The sequence below is a fragment of the Argopecten irradians genome, chromosome 3 (genome assembly GCF_041381155.1).
Source record: "Argopecten irradians isolate NY chromosome 3, Ai_NY, whole genome shotgun sequence".
NCBI classification, from domain to species: Eukaryota; Metazoa; Mollusca; class Bivalvia; order Pectinida; family Pectinidae; genus Argopecten; species Argopecten irradians.
Genome location: NC_091136.1, coordinates 22779016 through 22801314, shown reverse-complemented (window position 1 = coordinate 22801314; position 22299 = coordinate 22779016). Strand labels below are relative to the sequence as shown.

At 34.3% G+C, this 22299-nt stretch overlaps 1 protein-coding gene across 1 annotated transcript; it reads right to left on the bottom strand.

Moving 5' to 3' along the window:
* On the bottom strand, positions 1-18800 carry LOC138317883 (sodium-coupled monocarboxylate transporter 2-like). The gene is made up of 14 exons (XM_069259857.1): positions 18659-18800; positions 17428-17495; positions 16979-17059; positions 16221-16300; positions 7727-7864; positions 7298-7433; positions 5977-6065; positions 5101-5213; positions 3715-3785; positions 3143-3229; positions 2420-2655; positions 1512-1615; positions 739-848; positions 1-324 (listed from the first exon to the last, which is right to left on the bottom strand). The coding sequence occupies exons 1-14, from the start codon at positions 18723-18725 to the stop codon at positions 265-267; spliced, it is 1440 nt and encodes a 479-aa protein (XP_069115958.1). The 5' UTR covers positions 18726-18800; the 3' UTR covers positions 1-264.
* Between the last annotated feature and the right edge of the window lie 3499 nt (positions 18801-22299).

The window sequence follows — 22299 nt, the reverse complement described above, 5'->3', positions numbered from 1 at the left end:
TATAATAAAAAGAAAAGTTTTAATTTGTGTTGTATAACACATAAATCCACTAAGATGACTGCTCTGCTGTGTTGTGGTCATCACTTACGGTTCGGTTGTAATGTCATATTTCAAACACAAAGAGAAAAATGTTTAAAGTTACGCACCAAAGTCATCACATTGCGTTTTACAAATAATAAGAGATGATATACTACATACAAACATGTCACTTGAGTATTAAAAGCTACTGCTAAAATAGGCTAATAATATAAGGCACCCGTCATATTATACTGAATCGCTATCCTCGTCTGGACGGCAGCAACTGGTCTGTCCGTTGTCTTTGTTCTGAAAATGAACATATGAACATATCTTTTAATTATTTGACACTACACAAGATTTATATTCATGGACGTATGTATTTCATCTCAAATACAGTTCTATCTCAATTTTCAATTAATATACACTCTGATCATAGATGTATATAGTCATTTTGTTTAACTGAAGGGGGATAACTCCAATTTCATTTCAGTAGATTTTTAGATCGAAAAACTATCGTAATCTCTATATAATAGATTCCCACGTGAGGCTCGAGTAGACATATTAACATGCACATATATGCCAGGAGGTGTAGGCCCGTCATGATAGTTCAATCTATATCGAGATCGTATAATAAAGACTAAAGTGAAAGACAAACAGTAATACAATTAATCGCCTTCTTAATAAAACCTATTTAAAATTACTCTCTTAATGACCACTTACCTTCTCATCCAGTTCAGTTAAGTCATATTTATATTTTGATTCCACACCACACAATTTTCTAAACATGGGGAAGATAAGATGAGCTTCCACGGGTTCGCCACCATCGCCACCTTTCAAAGAACCAAAATCTTGTCAAAATCTTGTCAATAAAGCTAGCTTGTATTACAACAAAACAAAATCTTGTCAATAAAGCTAGCTTGTATTACACCAAAACAAAATCTTGTCAATAAAGCTAGCTTGTATTACACCAAAACAAAATCTTGTCAATAAAGCTAGCTTGTATTACAACAAAACAAGTTATTTTCATTAACATAAGTTTTTTTGTAAGCTTTTTATTGAAAAAAAACATGCATCGAAAACAGGTACATTGCAACTCAATGAATATCAATCGCAGATTTCAATAACACTGAAAAAATCGCAAAATATGAAAACGCAAAATTATGTTGCCACGAAAATAAATTGGCTTTTAGTATTCACACCCGGATTCGTCAGAGACTTGTGGTTATCACTACATGAGTAAACATTATAAATTGCCCAGCCTTAGATAATAAGTTCAAACGTGTGTTCGAGTTATATAGGTTAAACAACATTGAATATGCAGAGACAGCACTAAGTGAAGGTTTTGTAGCCAAATGACACACTAACCACAGTTTTATCATTCCCGAGTAAGGATTGGAAGGTATTGAACTTTGCATTAAAATGTGAATGGGATGATTCTTTTAAAGAATATAACTTAAACAATTTCATCTTAAATATTAAAATATACCACAAACCTGTACACAAGCTGACCAGAGTACCGATGATTAAAGTTGCGAAGAACCCGATGAAACCGTACCAGACATAGGACAGGTTATACAGGAAGAATACTTCATCCTGCCTGGAAATTTAAAGAAAATATGGAATTACTTCAACTGGAAGTAAAACACAGCTACATGTACCAATATAACAACTTATAGCTTTGTGATATGACAAGAAAAGCTGCTGGCCATTTCCGGTATGAGTTGATGGCCGCTTAAAGTTTTGCTTACAAAAAGGCAGGTACTCATATTCAAATGCCATGTTTTAGTATAAGCAAATGAAGTACATTATTCTTGAGTCATATATTTATAAATTTCTACATCTTAAAGTGCTAACGTTTTTATGACAAAATACTTCATTGCAAATGTGTTTAAACCCATAACTTTTCAAGAAGGCTTTGATGGAAATAACCATATGAAATAAAAATTATATCACTGTGTTTTGATGCATTGAGCATTCAAGAAGGACATCACACAGTTGGTTGTATTTCCAAGAAGATGGCCCAAATGGCGACAAATTGTTATAAACAGTTACAATACATTGATTTTATTGTGCAATTCTTCGTAATGAATGACATATGTTCCAACATTATGCCGATTCATATTTTGTTAAAATCAAGTCAAAATAATTTCAAGTCATAAGGACACAGTTTGGCGAATAACGGTCTATTATTGGTGTTTTCAAAAGTCCCCAGATGTATGAACACAAGGTCACTATGGCTTGCCCAGTTGGATTATTGACCAAATCATAAAGGTGAAGTGATAGTAACTAATTTAAGTCTACAACAACATTTTCCTTTGCTTAATATTAGCTTAAGTCATGATTTACTGAAGGACACATTTATCTTAGTAAATCAAAATTTCAGAAATAAAGCCTTCCTTACACAATAGGGCTGTCGGACACAACACCTGGCAGTCCAGTTGTATTGTAGAATGTCCAAGACGTTGCAGTGCTATAACTGTATAGTGACGTTACGTTCATTGTTAGTGTATCGTTACCAGGGTAACAGCCGTCTGTTGGGTTCCGGACTAACTTTGCTGATTTTCTGACGGTCATTTGTGCGCCTAACACAATCCATATGTTGAACGCGAGAGTGATTAGACTGCCAGACATGGCTCCCTGAAATTATGTTGAGATATGTTTAGAAACTTTCCAATATTGGCTCTTAAGCATTTTCGTAGATATGTATCACTGGCTTACTGACCCTAACTTAATGATAAGATTTTCGCAGCAAAATTCGACTACTAGATTATCATCACTAGTTTGAAACTTATATGTCGTAAGAGGCAATAACACTGGTAATGTGTTTCACCATAATCTCAACTAAAATCGTTATAACATGATAATGTAATAAAAAAAATAAGAAACGTAATATCTGATATCTAAAGAGTGAAATAACTTTATTACGTTGACGTCAACCAACATCATGCATTTCTTTCATATTCTTTAACAAACAGTAAGTTCTCTTTTCACTATCAGACTGAAGTACTGTATAACACAGGTCTTGGTTATACTGGGACATGGGTAGTAGACTCAACTTATACAAATCCTCTCATTGATAACAAACTTCTGCTGAGGGAAATTAACATAATTTTAAAAATGATACCTTCCAGTTTGCTCGTGGTACCATTCCACCAAGGAAGAAAAGTCCGGCCAGAGGTCCTCCACACGCCCCGAACACCGAGAGAGACATCTATTTGGTAGATATTAAGTGGTTTTATTTGTTAAATGAACAAAACTTGCTCGTTAAGGTCATTCACCTTTACAAATGAAAAGGCCTTTCTTCGAAGAACTAATTTTACTAAATGAATTTTCTCTAATTTGTTGATACGCGAAAATTCTCAATCATTGACATACATTATTATCATGTAACATATTTATAAGATTATAACCCACGTTTATAACGAATCCCTTGGGACCAATGAAGTCACTTCGTTATAAGCATAGTTCGTTATACAAATGTTATAAACATCTTATAGGAAACTCGACTGGGAATGCATACTACTTCTTTATCACTTTGAATTTGTTGTAAACGTGTTCGTTGTTAATGCGTTTTAATGTACATGATAATAATTCGCGATATGATATCTTGATTATACCGAAGCCTTTATAAAACAGAACGACATAATGATTCTGACTACAAGAAAAATTAAGACTCAGACTCATTCTCCATCTTACCTCCTGAATGGAACCAGACATGTAATTGAAGGCAAACGCAAGACCAATGACGATCACTCCGTACATAAACACTGTGAAAAGAAACATTATTGTAAGTTTTGGAAGAACTTCTGACATTTTTACGTTCTACTGTTTAATGTGTGTTTAGCTGACATACCAATGCCAATTAGTGATATAACACGTATTTATACCTCTCAGTGTCTCATAATGTAATTTATTTCTTAATCCTTTTTAAATCTTTAATATATCTATGTTTCCTTTAATACATTTTATTCAGTAAAAAACAAATAATCAAATAAAATTTTATGACTGCAAACACCACAAATCGAATTGGTAAACCATTTTAAATTTTAACTAATACTTGTCATTTTCTGCGCTTATTTTTAATTCATACGTTCCAAAGAGAGGAGGTTTTCATAGACTACGAATGTGTATTATGTTGACAGTGACAATGCTATTTTGAATGATAACATTGATACAGTATTAGCTGAGGTACATAAGTTACAGACTAATACTTGTTTTATGATGATAAAGACTTATTCTAATATTTTGCATTCCATCGTGAGTAGAGGTGCCCCTCGGTTACCTTCATTGTATCCAAGAAGTCGCCCTCGCTACTGAACCTGGAATATCTTTAGAAACAAACAATTCTGCATAAAAACATTAGTATTTTGTAAAGCAAAATGATTATCGCCATGCAGTGGTAATACAATTTGTTATTCTTTGTGGTGATAGTTTTACTTTTCATCGCCCAATGGAAGGAAAATGAAAACAAGCCGTGGTCCTGAATTGTTTGCCGATGGTTAGGCCATTGTTAGTATAATGTGACCAGGTGGGATGGTATCCTTCGGCGAAAAGCTTCAGTATTGAACTATAAAGAAGTGAAATGTTTTCCGCCCTAACAGAGAGAGATAGAGAGAGTGACCTTGATTTGTTTTAAAAAGAATTCACGCAATCATCACACATATATATGTGGAAAACAGATTTCCCATTGCCTTCACTTACTTGCTCCGTGATAGAGTACACAAAATTATGAGAAAAACATTAAAAATGAAATGGATTAAAGAACCGAATCATCGTGGATTAAACTTGGTTGTTTCCTTTCCCAGGTTACAGCTGCCATGTTTTGTCGACGTGTTTGGTTTTTTGATATGAACAAGCCAGCGACAACAGCAAAGAAATTAGCCCATTCCCAGTAGCTGACCATTTCCTACTCCCTAAATCGCTTTCCTACTCGACACTTTGAAGTGTAATGGAAAGATTTAGGGCACTTCAACCATTCGGCCAGCATGACTTCATACATAACCAAAATGCTGCTTTAACGTTTATGTAACACAAACAGATTAAATACTGAAGTAAGAAAAGGTCTTAATATACATAGCTCACCGAATAGTTTGGCCGCAGTAGTCTGGGAGATGAACCTCGATTTCTTCACTATGTCTCCGAGAATATCTTCTACAGTGTTGGCGGCTAGGGAGTTGATTCCCGACGATAGTGTGCTGAACAAAATTGAAATTTTAATATCAGAAGTTGTGCTGTGCTCTGACAGAAGCCGATATTGCATGAACTATCAAACACTGTAGATTTGTCTAGTCTATAATTTCTAGGCAAAATTAAAAGAAGAAAAAAAGATTTAGTATCTCCGCCGTAGCCAAGACCTTGTTGAGAAAATTAAGGCAATAACACTTGGGTCTACCAAGTCTTAAAAGATGAACAATCTAAACCTTCCTTTTCAACTACCATAACCATTCAATGACCGACAAAGGCGTATCTGGTAGATTGTGCAATTGTCACACATATAAAAGTCAATTTCAATTTACACATTACTGTCACAGGTATTCAGTTCGTAAAAACATAAGAAATGCACAACAGCACAGTTGTGCGAATACTCTAACGATTGTTTAAAAGAAGTAAAATGATAAACAAAAATACCGTTTACTTCAGAAAACCTTCAACTTTTTTTTTATATAACTCAGATTGTTAGATTGAAGTTTTTTGGTTATTTTTTTTAAATATTTTTTTATCAGAATCCACCACCGAAAACTCTCCTTAAAAGAATTGTTTCTCATATATAACAATACACGCAGGTGGCTTATCAAATAACTAAAAGATCTATAATTTTTCGTTCTGAAGGAATTTTATGTGGGTTATCGCCCTTCTACCATTCAGTCTTGATCAACAAAAAACACCGGCTTGACGACATGAATGAATTAATTTGAATTCACTAAGTTATCAAAGATGTAAAACTTTCCATTACAGTACCTAAGCGCCCCACTAAACAGACAGCTGATGTAGATCCCAGATAGACCAGGCAGTGACCGCAACACGTCCAGCACAAAGAAAGGCATCAGCTTCAAATTGAAACAAAATCCTGTATCACCATCTGATGCCAACCATGGCGTCAAATTAAAATACTATTTAAAGGTTCATTAAAATATACAACATTAGCTTCAAATATAGAATGCAGCGTCTGCTTAAAATGTAAAGTGCAACATTAGTTTAAAAAAGAACACAGTATTAGCTTCAAATACAAAAATTCTACATTAGCTTCAAATACAATATGTGACATAAGCTTCATGTCAATAGTGCTACATTTGCTTCAAATATAACATACAGTATCAGTTTGAAATACATTTACAACAACATTTTCAAATATAAATTACATTTTCAATAATGTGTTTACTAACTCACATTTAATAATCACTACAAGGAATTGTGTTTATAACTTTACTATAATGTTTGGTTTAAGGTCTGAATTCGTACATAATCATACATTCACGTGGCGATTTTTCCATGTGTATACATTCTCATGTATTACCCGTTCGTGGAGAGATTGCATATGGAATCTGAAATGAAGCACGGGATTAGCATTGCATAGTATTACTAACATCCCGAGACTACTATATACTCACAACAGCGCACTATCTGTGGGTATATAACTGACACGACGCTACCCAGAATGGAACAAAATAAAAACAGATCACGTCTTCAATATTGAAACATTACTCTTAATCTCTTTGGTATGTTGCTAAGATAAAATTGTAATGCGAAATAATTATTAGGAGATAGGTACAGGATGAAGTGTCAAATGTATATCTAATTACACACTTACTATTAAATTCCTATAAAATACCTGCAATTCAAAGGATACAGTAATCCTTTGCTTAATATTAAGGAGATACCTTGAGCCGAACACTTGTTATATAACTTAATAATTACAATTTAATTACCTGTTATTATAATATAATAATAAGATATACACAAGAAGGGTAGCGTCAATGTATAGTCTCGTACTCTCTGCGATCTCCATATAGATGTATATCAAAACAATGAATAGAATCAACAAGCATTTCGTTTTAAAACTCATATAATGATAATGATTGGAAGCAATTGATATATAAAGATATTTAAAACCTTTATGTGCCTTACCTTAAACATAAAGATTTTATCTATCGTCATTAGAATATAAGCAAAATATCGACGATATATAATATTTGCCAGAAAATTGATCATTAACTCTTTCTAATTGAATTGGATAATGATATCTGGTTTATGAAGAAAATTGTGGCAGTGCATTAATCACCTGGTTAAAGTTGCTCAGAAATCCGGCTTCAACAGGGTCACATTGCAGTGTGTTGTAGTAGGCATACAAAAGGATACCCAGATACCCAAGAGTTATATAATACAGTGTCATGCACGGACAGAGCATCCAGAAGGCCCTAGAATATACATATCAAGGACATACGTGTACTTACTTAAAGGTAATTAAGTTAATTTGTTATTCTAAAACGTTTCTGATAATATTGTAAAATCCCAAAAGATATTAGTTTACCGTTAATACTTCACATATCATCCTGAACAATTAGAAAAAAAATATATATCAACTATTAAAATTCCCATAATAGCGGTCATGAAATTGCTTTGAACATTAAAATTTTCAAATTTTCATTTTCATGTAAACGTCCGGATCCTGTGTTATAATATATATGTCATAAGACCAAGTTTTGTTTACCTTTTGGCTGCCGTGAGACTTCTGAGAGAAGTTACTCTCTGAACACTAGACTGGTTACACCAGTTAGGGAGGAGAGCAAATGGCAGTCCTATCAACATACCCCAAATGGTGTGGCGGGTTCTCGGGTCAAGGTCGACACTGTCAATAAAAGACAATCGGAAAAATATTGATGAAATAAACTATGAAATGTTAATTATCTTCTTCTCTGAAGAAGAAGTGTCGCTTTTGTATCCGCCACTTTGGACCAACTTTTGTTTTCTTGAATAATTTATATCTTTTGTGTTATAGTATTAATATTTGCAATTGCCACTGTGTCTGAATCGATAAACTATGTTGGGGCAGATCTGTTTATTTTCCAATAATTTGAGTGTAGAACGTGACCCGATTCAGTGCATATGAATACCTGTAAACATTGGTTGACTTCCTTTGACATTCTACAAAATCACGTGCCAATCTTTACAAATAACATATGCACGAGGCAATCCGAGACATACAATAAAACACATTTATTTTTTGATGTGTTATTGTTATTTGACATGAATAAAATGAGTGAAATATGAGAACTAGTTTTATGACGTCATGGAAAAAAGGACGGGATCAAAGTTGTATGGTCTATAACTTTCGCTCTTTTTGTCATATTGAAAACTGTTTAAATGTTATACATATTTTCTCTGTCTGTCTGAGTTTCAAACTTTCTAATTTTACCACTTTTTATAAAGTTGCAGCACTGGAAGTATTTTTAATTATAAAAGTAAAAAAAACTTTTTAACGCGTACACGTGAAAAATAGGCTCGAAAGATGCCGAATCATTCCGAACTCTTCCGAACATCGTCGCGACAATCTCGAAATAAAACGAGAGTTGTGAAACCAATAGAAAATGTCAACAATTTTTCATAAATAAAACATGTGATAGACCTCAGCAGACTCTATTTACAAAGAGAATAATGCTCGCACGTTACAATATTTGATACACACAATATTTTACGGCAACGTGTAAATTGGTACAGTATACCAGCATGATTTGCTCATATTAGCCAGAAGGAAAACGTAAACAAAGATATATGCGCTTACGATAGTTACCTGGCTCACCACGTGCAGGTCGTGTCGAACGTCAGCCACGTGATACGATTCGAAATCCGACAAAACCCGAAGTCACTGAACATGGCGGTGATTGAAGGCGCTTTATTCAAAACCAGGAATATATGATTCCTAGATTTCGACTCTCTTATAGGCCGACATATGCTTTTGGGGAGCTAAATCATTAAGTTACATGTCAATGTTTAAATATCAAATGTTTAATTTTGTTATGTATGGCACTAAATACATGTAGTTATGAGATAAGGGAGATAACTCCTATAGTTTTTTTTATCAATACATCCTATGAAGGTCATATCATTGATTTAGGTTATAGAACTTTCTAGAATATAATCATGTATAAACAAATATGTTTGTAAACATGTTGATTTTAAGTAGAGATCTAGAATGATCTATTTCCAGAAAGTTATGTATGTTTATTTGTTTACTGTTTTTAGTTAGATATTTCTAGAAGTAGAAGGTTCTCCAATATTCTTGAATTAGGGTTTAGCTATATATACTCCAACTGTCCAAAGCTAATCAGAACTGTAATGAGACCTGTAATAAGACATATCAAGAATTGTACAGCGCCATATAAGATTCTATTGGGAGAGCTATTGTGACTTTATCTGTGGATTATTACAACACTTTGTGTGGATTTATTCATATTGCCTGGAACTTTACAAATCACCGGTGGACATTCAATTTCCTTGTGGATTTGTGAGTATTGTGAATTTGAAACCTGGAAGGATCAAGGATTATACCAGGACATTCGCATACAGATAAGTAACACTTTAAATCATCGTATTACTCTTGTACCACCACCAATTACTTTAGATATTGTAAACCATCTCTGTATAATATTGTATATATAATTAAATTGTGTTTTGAATTTAGCTGCTGGTTTCTCATTTCTGTTATTCGTTAATGTAACAGAATTTGGGGGCTCGTGTCCGAGATCGATATTCAATTTGTGAAATCTAACTTTGAAAAATTAATTAAGAAATTTTCAAAATTTGTGTACAAACTTTGAGTTTACATTTGAAACCAACAGCTAGATAAACATGACTACTATGCAGGTAGAACAGTTTGTTAAAGCGCCATCCCTGGAAGTTCTTTTGCAAGTTAGTAAGAAGGATTTACTGTTATTGGGTAAACATTTAGGCCTTACTATCAAAACTAATTTGAGGAAAGCTGAAATTAGGAATGTAATTATAAGATATTTTGTTGACAATGACAAATTTGACTCTAGTGCATTAGATAATATAGAGGAAACAGTCACTTCAGAAATCCAAATTAGACAAATGGAACTTGAACATGAAATGAAACTAAGACAAATGGAAATAGAAAAAGAGTTAAGAGAAAAAGAAATAGACAAAGAAAGAGAGTTAAGAGAAAAAGAAATTGAAAGAGAATTAAAAGAAAAAGAGATTGAGAGAGATCAGATGTTAGAGCTAGAGAAGCAGAAAATTCAAGCTGAAACAGAACTTAGAATGAAAGAATTAGAGCTAGCTTCTCAAGACAGTTCAAGTAATCTAACTTTTAGGGGTTTACAAGGAAACAGAGGTTTTGATGTCAGTAGAAACATTAGGTTAGTTCCTCCTTTTCAAGAGAAAGAAGTTGACAAGTATTTTCTGCATTTTGAGAAAATAGCTGACAGTATGAAATGGCCTGAAGATAAGCTTACAATGCTTCTTCAGAGTGTCTTGATTGGTAAAGCTAGAGACATTTATTCTTCTTTATCTGTAGATGAGATTTCAAATTACCAAGTAGTCAAGAAAGCTATTTTGAAAGCTTATGAGTTAGTTCCTGAGGCTTACCGCCCAGAAATTTCGAAACTCGAGAAAGAGAGATGAACAAACTCATGTAGAATTTGCCAGAGAAAAGGAACAATTATTTAATAGGTGGTGTGATTCTAAAGAAATTGATGAGGATTTCGGTAAATTGAGGCAATTATTGTTGATAGAGGAGTTTAAACGTTGTGTCCACACAAACATAAAAACTCATTTAGATGAGAGAAAAGTTGAAACACTTAGTGAAGCAGCTACAATGGCTGATGATTACGCTCTCACCCACAAAGGCTCATTTGTTAAAAACAGTTCTCAAGACAAAAACAGTACCACAGGTACTAGTAAATTTGGTCAGCCTAGGAACCCAACCTTTAGTGGCCCTTCTAACGACAAACCTAAATTAGGTGATAAGACTAAGTCTGATTCTAAAACAGATCATAGGGCAGGTGTGGGGTCTCCTTCTGGTCCTGTTTGTAATTACTGCAAGAAAGTAGGGCATGTTATGTCTGAATGTTATTCTCTCCAGCGTAAGGAGCAAAGGCGTAAACAGTCAGTTCCTTCTGTGTTAGCTATGTCAAAGCCTAGTCAGAAACTTAGTGATATTGTGGAAGATTTTAAAGTGTCTGTTGAGATTAAGAGCTCTGAGTCTAATAGCGTCTTGGAGAAGTACTCTCCCTTCATTTCTGAAGGTTTTGTTTCACTTACTAGTGATATTACCAACTTGAAACCTGTGAAGATTTTGCGAGATACTGGGGCTTCTCATTCTTTGATATTAGATGGCGTAGTGCCTTTGTCTGAGGAGACCTCATGTGGTAGTAGTGTTTTGCTTCAAGGTGTAGAGTTAGGTTTTGTTAATGTGCCTCTCCATTCTGTTTATTTAAAGTCAGACTTGGTTACTGGGCCTGTCACCATTGGTGTTAGACCGGAACTTCCCATAGAGGGCGTGTCGCTCATTTTAGGCAATGACTTGGCTGGAGAGAAAGTTAGGGTAGATCCCTTAGTGTCCAGTATCCCTGATAAAACAGATGATGCTGAGACTATTCAACAGGAATTTCCTGGTATTTTCCCTTCTTGTGCTGTAACTCGTTCAATGAGTAAGAAGGTTTCTGATGTTGCAGTAGTTGAGGATCATTATAGTCCAGGGTTAGGTGACACTTTCTTGGCTCATGATATAGAGGATGTCGGGAGCAAGTGTGATCTTTTGAGCAATCCTGTAGACTTTGATAGTGATAGAGTTGTTCCTAACAAGGGTACTTCTTTGTCTGACATGATGAGCAAATCATCTTTGTCTAGAGAGGAGCTTATAGTAGAACAGGAAAAAGATCCTGAAATCTCCTTATTGTGTGATCGGGCTTTGAGTGAGGAAGAGGCTGAAAAAGTCCCGGTTTGTTACTTCCGTAAGTCAGGTGTGTTGATGCGCAAGTGGCGTCCCCCTGATGTGTCTCCCGAGGAAGACTGGAAGGTTGTCAATCAAATAGTTGTCCCACCGAGGTATAGGCAAGATATTCTAAGTTTGTCTCATGATGTACCTATGGCAGGGCATTTAGGTGTGACCAAGACTTATAACAGGATCTTAGATCACTTCTTTTGGCCCAAGTTGAAACGGGATGTGGCTGATTTTTGTAGGTCTTGTCATACTTGTCAGGTGGTAGGGAAACCTAATCAGAAAATCCCTGTTGCACTTTTGCACCCCATTCCAGCATTTGAGGAACCATTTAGTAGAGTCATTATAGACTGTGTAGGTCCTCTACCCAAAACTAAGTCTGGGAATGAGTATCTTTTAACTATTATGTGTGCTTCCACACGCTTTCCTGAAGCCATTCCACTCAGAAATATTAAGGCCCCTAACATAGTCAAGGCTTTGGTTAAATTCTTTACATTGGTTGGTCTTCCAAAAGCTGTCCAGTCGGACCAAGGTTCAAAATTTCATGTCTGGTATTTTTCAACAAGTCATGTACCAGCTCCAGATCAAGCAGTATAAGTCTAGTGCTTATCATCCAGAGTCTCAGGGTGCTTTAGAACGTTTTCATCAGACATTGAAGAATATGATGAGATCTTATTGTTTTGAAAACAAAAGAGATTGGGACGAAGGTATACACATGTTGTTGTTTGGCGTTAGAGAATCTGTACAAGAATCTCTTGGCTTTAGTCCCTTTGAACTTGTGTTTGGACATACTGTACGTGGTCCTTTGAAAATTTTGAAAGACAAAATTTTGGACGAAGATTCTAAAGTGAATCTCTTAGAGTATGTGTCTAACTTTAAGCAAAGGTTGACAAGGGCATGTGAACTGGCAAAAGAAAATTTGGCCGTTTAAACAAACCAAAATGAAAACATGGTATGATAAAGATGCCCGTGCAAGAAGTTTTGATCCAGGTGACAAAATTTTGGCTCTATTACCAATACCGGGTCAGCCTTTGCAAGCTAGATATTTTGGACCTTATGTTGTTGAGAAAAAGGTCGATGATGTTAACTACATTGTACAAACTCCAGGGAGGCGCAAGAAAACTCAATTATGTCATGTTAATATGCTTAAGAAATATGTAGATAGAGAAGAGAGCAAGACCTCTCAACCTATTGCTACTTTGGCCTCTGTACCATCACAAAGTGAAAGTACAGCTGATATTTGTAAATTAGACTTAGATGGTGGTGTACAAGATGTAGGTTTAGACTGTGGTGTTAAGTTACGGAATTCAGATGTGCTCGCGAACTTGGACAAGAAACTATGTCATCTATCGGAAAAAGAACGCAATGAACTTAAAGATTTGATACTTGAGTATAAACATTTGTTTCCGGATACACCAGGCAAAACAGATGCTATCTATCACGACGTGGATGTAGGCGATGCGCCACCTGTCAAGCAACATCCTTACCGTGTCAATCCTTTGAAAGAAGAACACTTAAAGAAAGAAATTCAATACATGTTGGACAATGATATTATTGAACCAAGCAAAAGTGAATGGAGCTCTCCATGTGTTCTGGTGCCAAAGCCAGACAAGACATACCGGTTCTGTACTGACTTCAGAAAAGTAAACACTCTGTCATTAAACTCATTGGACTCTTATCCAATTCCAAGGATTGACTCATGTATTGACAAAGTTGGCAAAGCCAAGTACGTAAGCAAGTTTGACCTGTTGAAAGGATATTGGCAGGTGCCATTAACAGAAAGAGCCAAAGAAGTGTCTGCATTTGTAACTTCACAAGGTTTGTACCAGTACAAAGTTATGCCATTTGGTATGAAGAATGCCCCGGCAACATTTCAACGTCTTCTTAACAGCGTGATATCAGACCTGGAAGGCTGCGATGGATACATTGATGACGTCATCAACTACCACGACACGTGGGAAGACCATCTACGCGGGATTCGTGAATTCTTCGAAAGACTCACTACCATGAAATTGACTGTAAACTTATTGAAATGTGAATTTTGTCATGCAACTGTTGAATTTTTAGGCCATGTTGTAGGACAGGGGCAGGTTAAACCTGTTCAGGCCAAAGTAGAATCAATTATAGATTTTCCAGCTCCTGGAGGCAAGAGAGAGCTGATGAGGTTTCTTGGTATGGCTGGATACTACAGAAAATTTTGTCAAAATTTCTCTGTTATAGCAGCTCCACTTACTGCTTTGTTAAAGAAAAATGTCAAATTTGTCTGGTCAGACGAATGTAAGTCTGCCTTTGAGAAATTGAAAGCCATACTATCAAACTCACCAGTTCTGACTGCTCCAGATTTTAATAAACAGTTTAAACTATTTGTTGACGCCAGCGATGTAGGTGTTGGTGCTGTTTTGATGCAAGAAGGTACTGAACAAATTGACCATCCAATTTGTTATTTCTCGAAAAAATTTGACAAACACCAGAGAAATTATTCCACCATTGAGAAAGAATGTTTAGCGTTGATTTTGGCCTTGAACCAATTTGATGTGTATCTCTGCACTACAGTTGTGCCTGTGTTGGTCTTCACCGACCACAACCCTTTGACATTCATTGGGAAAATGAAAAACAAAAATCAAAGAATTCTCAGGTGGAGTTTGACTTTGCAAGAGTACAATCTTGACATCAAACATATCAAAGGGAAAGACAATATTCTGGCTGATGCTTTATCAAGGATTTAAATGTTACTTGATATGTCAAGAAAGTTTCCTTTTCAAGAAAACTTTCTTTTCTTTAAGGAGGGGTGTGTTATGTATGGCACTAAATACATGTAGTTATGAGATAAGGGAGATAACTCCTATAGTTTTTTTTTTCAATACATCCTATGAAGGTCATATCATTGATTTAGGTTATAGAACTTTCTAGAATATAATCATGTATAAACAAATATGTTTGTAAACATGTTGATTTTAAGTAGAGATCTAGAATGATCTATTTCCAGAAAGTTATGTGTGTTTATTTGTTTACTGTTTTTAGTTAGATATTTCTAGAAGTAGAAGGTTCTCCAATATTCTTGAATTAGGGTTTAGCTATATATACTCCAACTGTCCAAAGCTAATCAGAACTGTAATGAGACCTGTAATAAGACATATCAAGAATTGTACAGCGCCATATAAGATTCTATTGGGAGAGCTATTGTGACTTTATCTGTGGATTATTACAACACTTTGTGTGGATTTATTCATATTGCCTGGAACTTTACAAATCACCGGTGGACATTCAATTTCCTTGTGGATTTGTGAGTATTGTGAATTTGAAACCTGGAAGGATCAAGGATTATACCAGGACATTCGCATACAGATAAGTAACACTTTAAATCATCGTATTACTCTTGTACCACCACCAATTACTTTAGATATTGTAAACCATCTCTGTATAATATTGTATATATAATTAAATTGTGTTTTGAATTTAGCTGCTGGTTTCTCATTTCTGTTATTCGTTCATGTAACAATAGTACTATATAATTACAGTGAAATAAGCAGCAATATAACTTGAAGCTGTCAGTCAACGGCGCGCTTTTTTGAATGGCTGTTGTGCATTGATCAACATGACGGCAGTATAATTTTGACGGGGAATAACACAGGTAAATGATTGCTCTGACGTTTTTGTTTATTCTATTGTTTAAAGAAAATATTGTTAATATGGATTAACCTCTTATTTTGCTTAGTTTTTGAGATGATAAACCCAATGGAGCAGGCGGTAAATCATGTGTAAACCTTCCAATAATTCGATTGATAACGAAAACCACTTTGTTTTCCCGTATCCCGTATATTTCGCGTCATCGTAACTTCCGATATCTTCGCAAATACATGATTTCGCGACAATCTTCACAGATAATCGCGCGTTTCTATATAGTAACTTTAGAATTTGCGTTCGAACTATCACAATATTGTGCGAAATTTTCTATTTAGTGAAAATAAAGTGGTTTACAATAATTAAGAGATGGGATGGTATGACATATTAGACGAGATCAATTGGAGGAAAGTAAATGATCGAAGATATGGGACTCAAGACTTTTTAAAAGATATAGAAACAGCTTCTCAAAGATATCGGTGATAATTCGAGCTTTCGGCATTATTGCTGTACGCTCTAGATCTGGTGCATTCTAATTGATCATACAGAAAAGAGTTACATGTGAATTACGGTGCCGTATATCACCATAACGTATAAATAATAATTAATTTATACCGGTACTTACTTGATAAAGTCGAGTCTGTGTCCACGTGTGGCGATCTCGGCAACTGAATCGCCGCTACTTCCCGCCAAAAGAATACTACCCTGTTCAGGAAGAACATTTTTCTTTCAATATGCTTCAACACAGCAAACGTGAAGATACATGTATACGCTAGCAGGGAAGAATACCGCGCGTAATATTTGGCTTATGCATGTTATAAATGTTATTTTATATATGTTATATATATGTTATAAATATGTTATAAATGTTATTTTATATATGTTATAAATATGTTATAAAAATGTTATATATGTTATATATATATTATATGATGATATTACAATAAATAAGGTCTCTCTTGTTTATATGATAATTCATTCTCCTTGTTTTTATTTATAGCATATTAATTTTCAAATGTTTACTGCGATGTGTCACCGAGGCTCGCCAAACATAGCTGAGCCTTTGAAATATGTAATCAGTTAATAGAGTTCGAATTCTCTTGACGAGGGACGAATGAACGCCGCTGCAATAAACATGGCAGCGTTTATATTTTATATTTGGTACACACCACACAGCTTACACAATGATTTAGCATTCCACAAATTTAGTGATACGTACGCCTGTGTGTCATAGGTATCATCGTGAAAAATACGAGAAAAAGGAGAGCAGTCAGTGAGTTCTTTCTTCCAGGTCAATGTACTTCTAAATACTTCAGGTTACATATGACATCTCGTTGAACAGGGGTGGTTATAGAAGTATAACAAACAGCTATTAACACGTACCTTTATAGTTATGATCGCTATACCAATAAAAATCATGACAAACTGGAAAACATCCGTCCATACCACGCTCTTAATCCCACCCTGAGGACAAAAGTATACGTTTAATGAACATATGGATGCAAAACGCAACATTCTGATAAGCGTTTATTAACTTTTGACACGCCTCTTTCAAAAGACTGCAACCACGTAACGTCAAGCTGAAATGATTAACTTTGCATTTAATGGAAACAGAAAAACGTATGAATACAATTCATAAATGCCAGCTTAAAATTCATATCATAAAATTTAGTTTTTAAACATAAATTATTCAAGTAGCTACACAGAAAATTGTCTCTGTGTGTTTCTAAATATGTAGACTTGTTTTGGTAATCGACCAAAAAGATAAATTATTCACTTTTATGAACCTTACAGACTGTAGACATGGGTAGTCATAGTATTGTTATACTTACAATGGCCGTGTATGCAGTGCCTACTAGGCCGATAACGACAAGTGAGAGCCAGAGTGGTATCCCAGCCACTGTAACATAGATCAATACTCAGACTCATATGGAAAAGTATGTCAAAGCATGAAAATTAAGATAAGAAAACTTTGCTCAGGCATATAAAAAATGGTTTTATTTTTCAGCACATATCTATTTTTGAAAAAAAGAAGACAATGAAAAAGCATCATAAATATTAGAAAATAGCCAATGTAAGTGGTATACTGATGGTATTTGTATTAGAAATGAGAGGGTGAACAACGCAACTCAATGGATGCAATTGTTAAAGAAAAACATGGGGGAAAAATGAAACTATACATTGTTATTTATATTTCTAAGTATTAAATTAATCATAACAAACAACTCTTCCTATACTTGAATTTTTCATTACTATCATGGTTGCTATTGTTTGAAATTGTTTTACATTTACCAACATACTTGCGACATAATAAGAGATATGTGCCCTTATGAGATAAGTTTATGTTATGACAAGAAGTAGATATACTATGAAAACAATAAGAGGTGAGGCAGAAATCGTTAACAACATCAAGTTTAGTAAGTCCTAATTTTCAAAATAAATATCCCGAAAACTTCATTTTGTGCTTCAATAAAACATGTACCTTTATAAGAGAGCTATGCAAAATGATAATTTGCTAAAGGTTCAATGTGAGTGAGTCATAGCAGAAGTATTTGTAATCATTACATCCAATCAGTTTTATGAAACTAATTGAAATATATAAAGAAATGTATAAAAATAATCGATGGTAAATATGTGTTTTTGTTACAAAGAGAGGAAATAAAAATTACAAAAAAAAAATATTCTGGTATATTCATATCAACCGAAAGTGTAAAGTACATATTGAACAATAATGTTTTGTGAGTTATTTAGCATCTTAAGGATTGTTGTAATTTCGGAGTACCCTAGGAGACACCATCGACCCACGGTCAGTATTTAGCAATTGCCCCATATAATTTTCGAACTTGCAAGCCAGAGTTGACGGGCTGGTAAGTGTTATATTGGGCCACCTGAATATTGCATCCTCCCAGCTGGTCCTATTGATCCTGTAACTAACTGATATTGTGACACGTGTACTTAACCAGTATTAATGCAATGATTAAACTGCCAGCACTTTATTTATGACTAATGTCTACAGAATCGTATATTTAGATAATTATGAATAGATTTGATTAAATGACCTACCGATTTGCAGGGCCAAGGCTGGCGCATACAGCGTAACACCCATATAGGCAATCTGTAAAACAATCATTTAACAATAGGTATAATATATCAATAACTAGCCCAGTGTAAGTATTATATTTAAAGTTCTAGGTGTGGTAAGTGGACAAAAATATAACTTCCTCTGTAATCTATTGAAACCCATAAGTTTTGATGAATTAGGCTACGGAAATAATTGAATGGAACAGACAAAAATGCATTATGCATTATAAACATTAGTTGTATCAGAGAATATCTACACTATAAAAATTCTTGTTTTCATGCATTATGTATGTTTAGATGAAAATGATCTGCAGAAGTCACCTTACAGTTACTGATAACACTGTGGAAATATGCAATGAAATTGTAAACCACAACTTGGTACATGATCTGACCATATCCATATGTACTCATTTCACATCCCTGTAGACGAAAATATCATTATTTTTTTGGCAGAACTGCCAAACTCTTTGATCTCTTATTTGATAATTTACAATTTAAACATTATGTTTGTTAGTATTATAATTCTCAAATGTTGGTAACATAAAAAAAATCTTCTTGATTGGTGAGTATAAAAATTAGGGCACATATAACTTGAAAGGCTACTCTGTGGTGAGGATACAGAGAGAGGGAGGTGATGGTGCTATACTTTACTTAATTGATGTACTTGGTGTATGTAATAAGAGTCGACATTACAGTAAGATATTCATGAAGCAATATATATATAGTATATACATAGGCAGTGGAACGCATCTTATATTCATACCTCCAACACAGATTTCGATCTACAACCAGACCCAAGGCTCTCATGTTTATAGCTTGCTGTTTTAAGCCGTTATGGGGCTAAAGATATGGTAAAGCGTGTTTGAAGTGAACATTAAACCATAGATTATTTTTTACATTACATTTTCACATCCTTATAACTCTAAAGTATTTAAAGTATACGTCGGGCTAATATAAAAATACAATTCCGGTTTAGTTTATATCGTTACATCCTCCTCCTAGCTTTGTCAGTACTATCAACACTTACAGTCGCACAATTTCATGGACTCAGAGTTTCTTAAAAAATGTATCATAATCGTGCAGGAATTTTGTAATTTAGATTTAATGATCTATCGTATCTATTTGGCGTTTGATTTTGACGTTAATATCTTTACATTTTACATTCTCAGTTTGAGTTATTTTTTCGTCAGTGTTAAAGGATGTGCAACGTACTATTGAAGAAAGGGAGCCACAGCAGTCTGACAGAAAACGGCAATATAGGTAATATATAGCAACTGAACCATATGTGCCTCGAACCTGCGACGCAGAGGTGAGAGATTATTGATATGTTATCAAACCACTTGATCACATCCTGAATACTTGAAGTAATGTTATCATTTTAGATAGCATACATAATCAAATGTTAGCCCTGCTTTGTAAAAAAATGAAATCTATCAAAAAAATCAACAGCTGTGCGTGATTTTTGCATGCTCACACTACGATAAATCTGCAATTTTTTTAATAAAGGGAAGAATGCTTATGAATAGCCACTGTTACAATAACTTTAGTGGGAGCTGAATTACTGCATAATTTATTATTCATTTGGAGCTGTGAACCAGAGCGTGACTAACATAGCTTATCATCCAATAAACGATCAACAATAAAGACCTTCTCTCTTAGAATAAATATGTATTTTCATCACATTTCGTTATGTGATAAGAAAACGTATACTGTGGTTTTAAAAATTATTATCAAAAAAGGGCGTCATAATTTTTAGAATGCCTTACAACTGATGAACGGCTTAAATAATGAACATCAAATTTGACTTATATTTAGATTACTGTAAAATCTTGTGTGCAAAATTGGAAATTAAAGCTCAGAAATGTCACTGTCTGATGCACGTTCATGTCTTCTTATCAGTTCTGCCACAACTAAACGTTGTTAAAATAACCTAAATTTAGTTTGCATCTATGTCATAAAATTTCTCATTATTAGTTTACAATAAAATTCTTTACAGGAAATGAAAATTATGTCAAAATAAGGTCGCACAACCGTCTACATTTCTGTGATTCTATCAGCAACTTTATCAAAACAGATTATTTATTGAAGCATTTTAAGTAATGAGATGCTGTGGAAATGTCAAACAATATTCATGATGATCTTGATATTAAGGGGATAAAAAAGGGGTACGTTACATTATAGATTAAAGATTCGTATTTTTTTCCCTTTCAAACTTTATTATTAGTTGCTTTACAAAATACATTGTGTACAGAAAAATATTTACATTCAATAAATCCAACATAGATAGAGGACAAATGATATAACTTTTAAAACCAAAACTTTGATAATTTACATAAATCTCTTAAAGAGTAGAGTTCATAAGCTGTGAAAATTTAATCAAATTTGGTCTTGTGCATGCGACACTAGATTTCTCCGCATTCAAAACATCATTGGCAATCGTCATCTAAGTCCCATGAGTACATGCATATGAGTCAGTTTCACAAGATATGTTGTAAAATTATCTAAGATTTTTTTTTTTATCCCGATTAGTGTGTTGATCTGATACGATTTGATACTGTTTAATGCAGTATTACAGCGGTTTTATGGTACACTATTTGTAATTGTTATTTTGATTATATACTTCACTAATGTCATTTCAAAGCTCTATTATTTGTTCTGATTATGGAAATAAAATGCAAATTTGCATGATAATAAAACTCTGTTTGTAAAATAATTTACGAGTGTTCTGTAGATTTTATCGAGGAGAATTTTGTTTTTGCCGATTGAAATCGATAACACATATTGAATTTACATTAATGCCATTCGTTTGATGCAAAGAAAAGTCGCTAATATGCCATGAAAACATTAAATAAATAAAGACTTTTTCAGTAAAAACCACTAAAAAAGTTCGTACTGAAATTTTTTTATATCATGAACCACAAAAATCTTGCGCATGTACCGAAAAAGACTGCAAGACTTTTCGGTACTCGTCACTTGGCGAAACAATAGTAACACACTGGGGTTTTTTAAAGCGAAACTTAAAATTAATTCACCACATATAAAAGAACAGGCATGCATACAAATTATTTAAGTCCGACCCACACTGGAATACTGCTCTACCACATATGGGATCCCCACAAAACAAACCAATTTCAACAGATAGAAAATACACAACGCAGAGCAGGTGGCAGGTATGTGTAACAGGAGATTAAATGTAGCAGCCAGACCAGAGATCAAACCCAAGACATCTGAATACTAGTTGTATACATCACATATAATAGTAAATACACTCGCAATCAGGACTGATGATCATGAGCTCAGCTACAAAATTGTACCTCACATCACCGATGATCGAAAAATTTCTTCCTCGTTTTCCAAGTTTTTGCTCCCAAAGACACAACCATACCCACAATGCAAGTTCACATGCACATCATCCTATTTATGTAAGTGAGTGGACTACAGACTGGGGTTAAAAACTCGGATACTGAATCCAGACCTCTGAACAAATGCAAGAAAAATACCCACTGAGCTAATTAAGCCTACAGGTTACCTGAATAATCAATCCAGTTCAATTTCATGAACCATAAATGGTTCTACAACATGTTAAGTCACATGCTTATAATAGGAAATTAAAAGAATGCATT

What these genes read in the sequence shown, in the direction of transcription:
- LOC138317883 (XM_069259857.1), bottom strand. Translation starts at nt 18,725, where the DNA reads ATGATTGTTTTACAGATTGCCTATATGGGTGTTACGCTGTATGCGCCA. An exon ending in CTGTTTAGTGGGGCGCTTAG is followed by an intron (nt 5,214 to 5,976) that starts GTACTGTAATGG and finishes AATTTTGTTCAG; the next exon opens with CACACTATCGTCGGGAATCA. An exon ending in TGTCTGGTTCCATTCAGGAG is followed by an intron (nt 3,230 to 3,714) that starts GTAAGATGGAGA and finishes TCTACCAAATAG; the next exon opens with ATGTCTCTCTCGGTGTTCGG.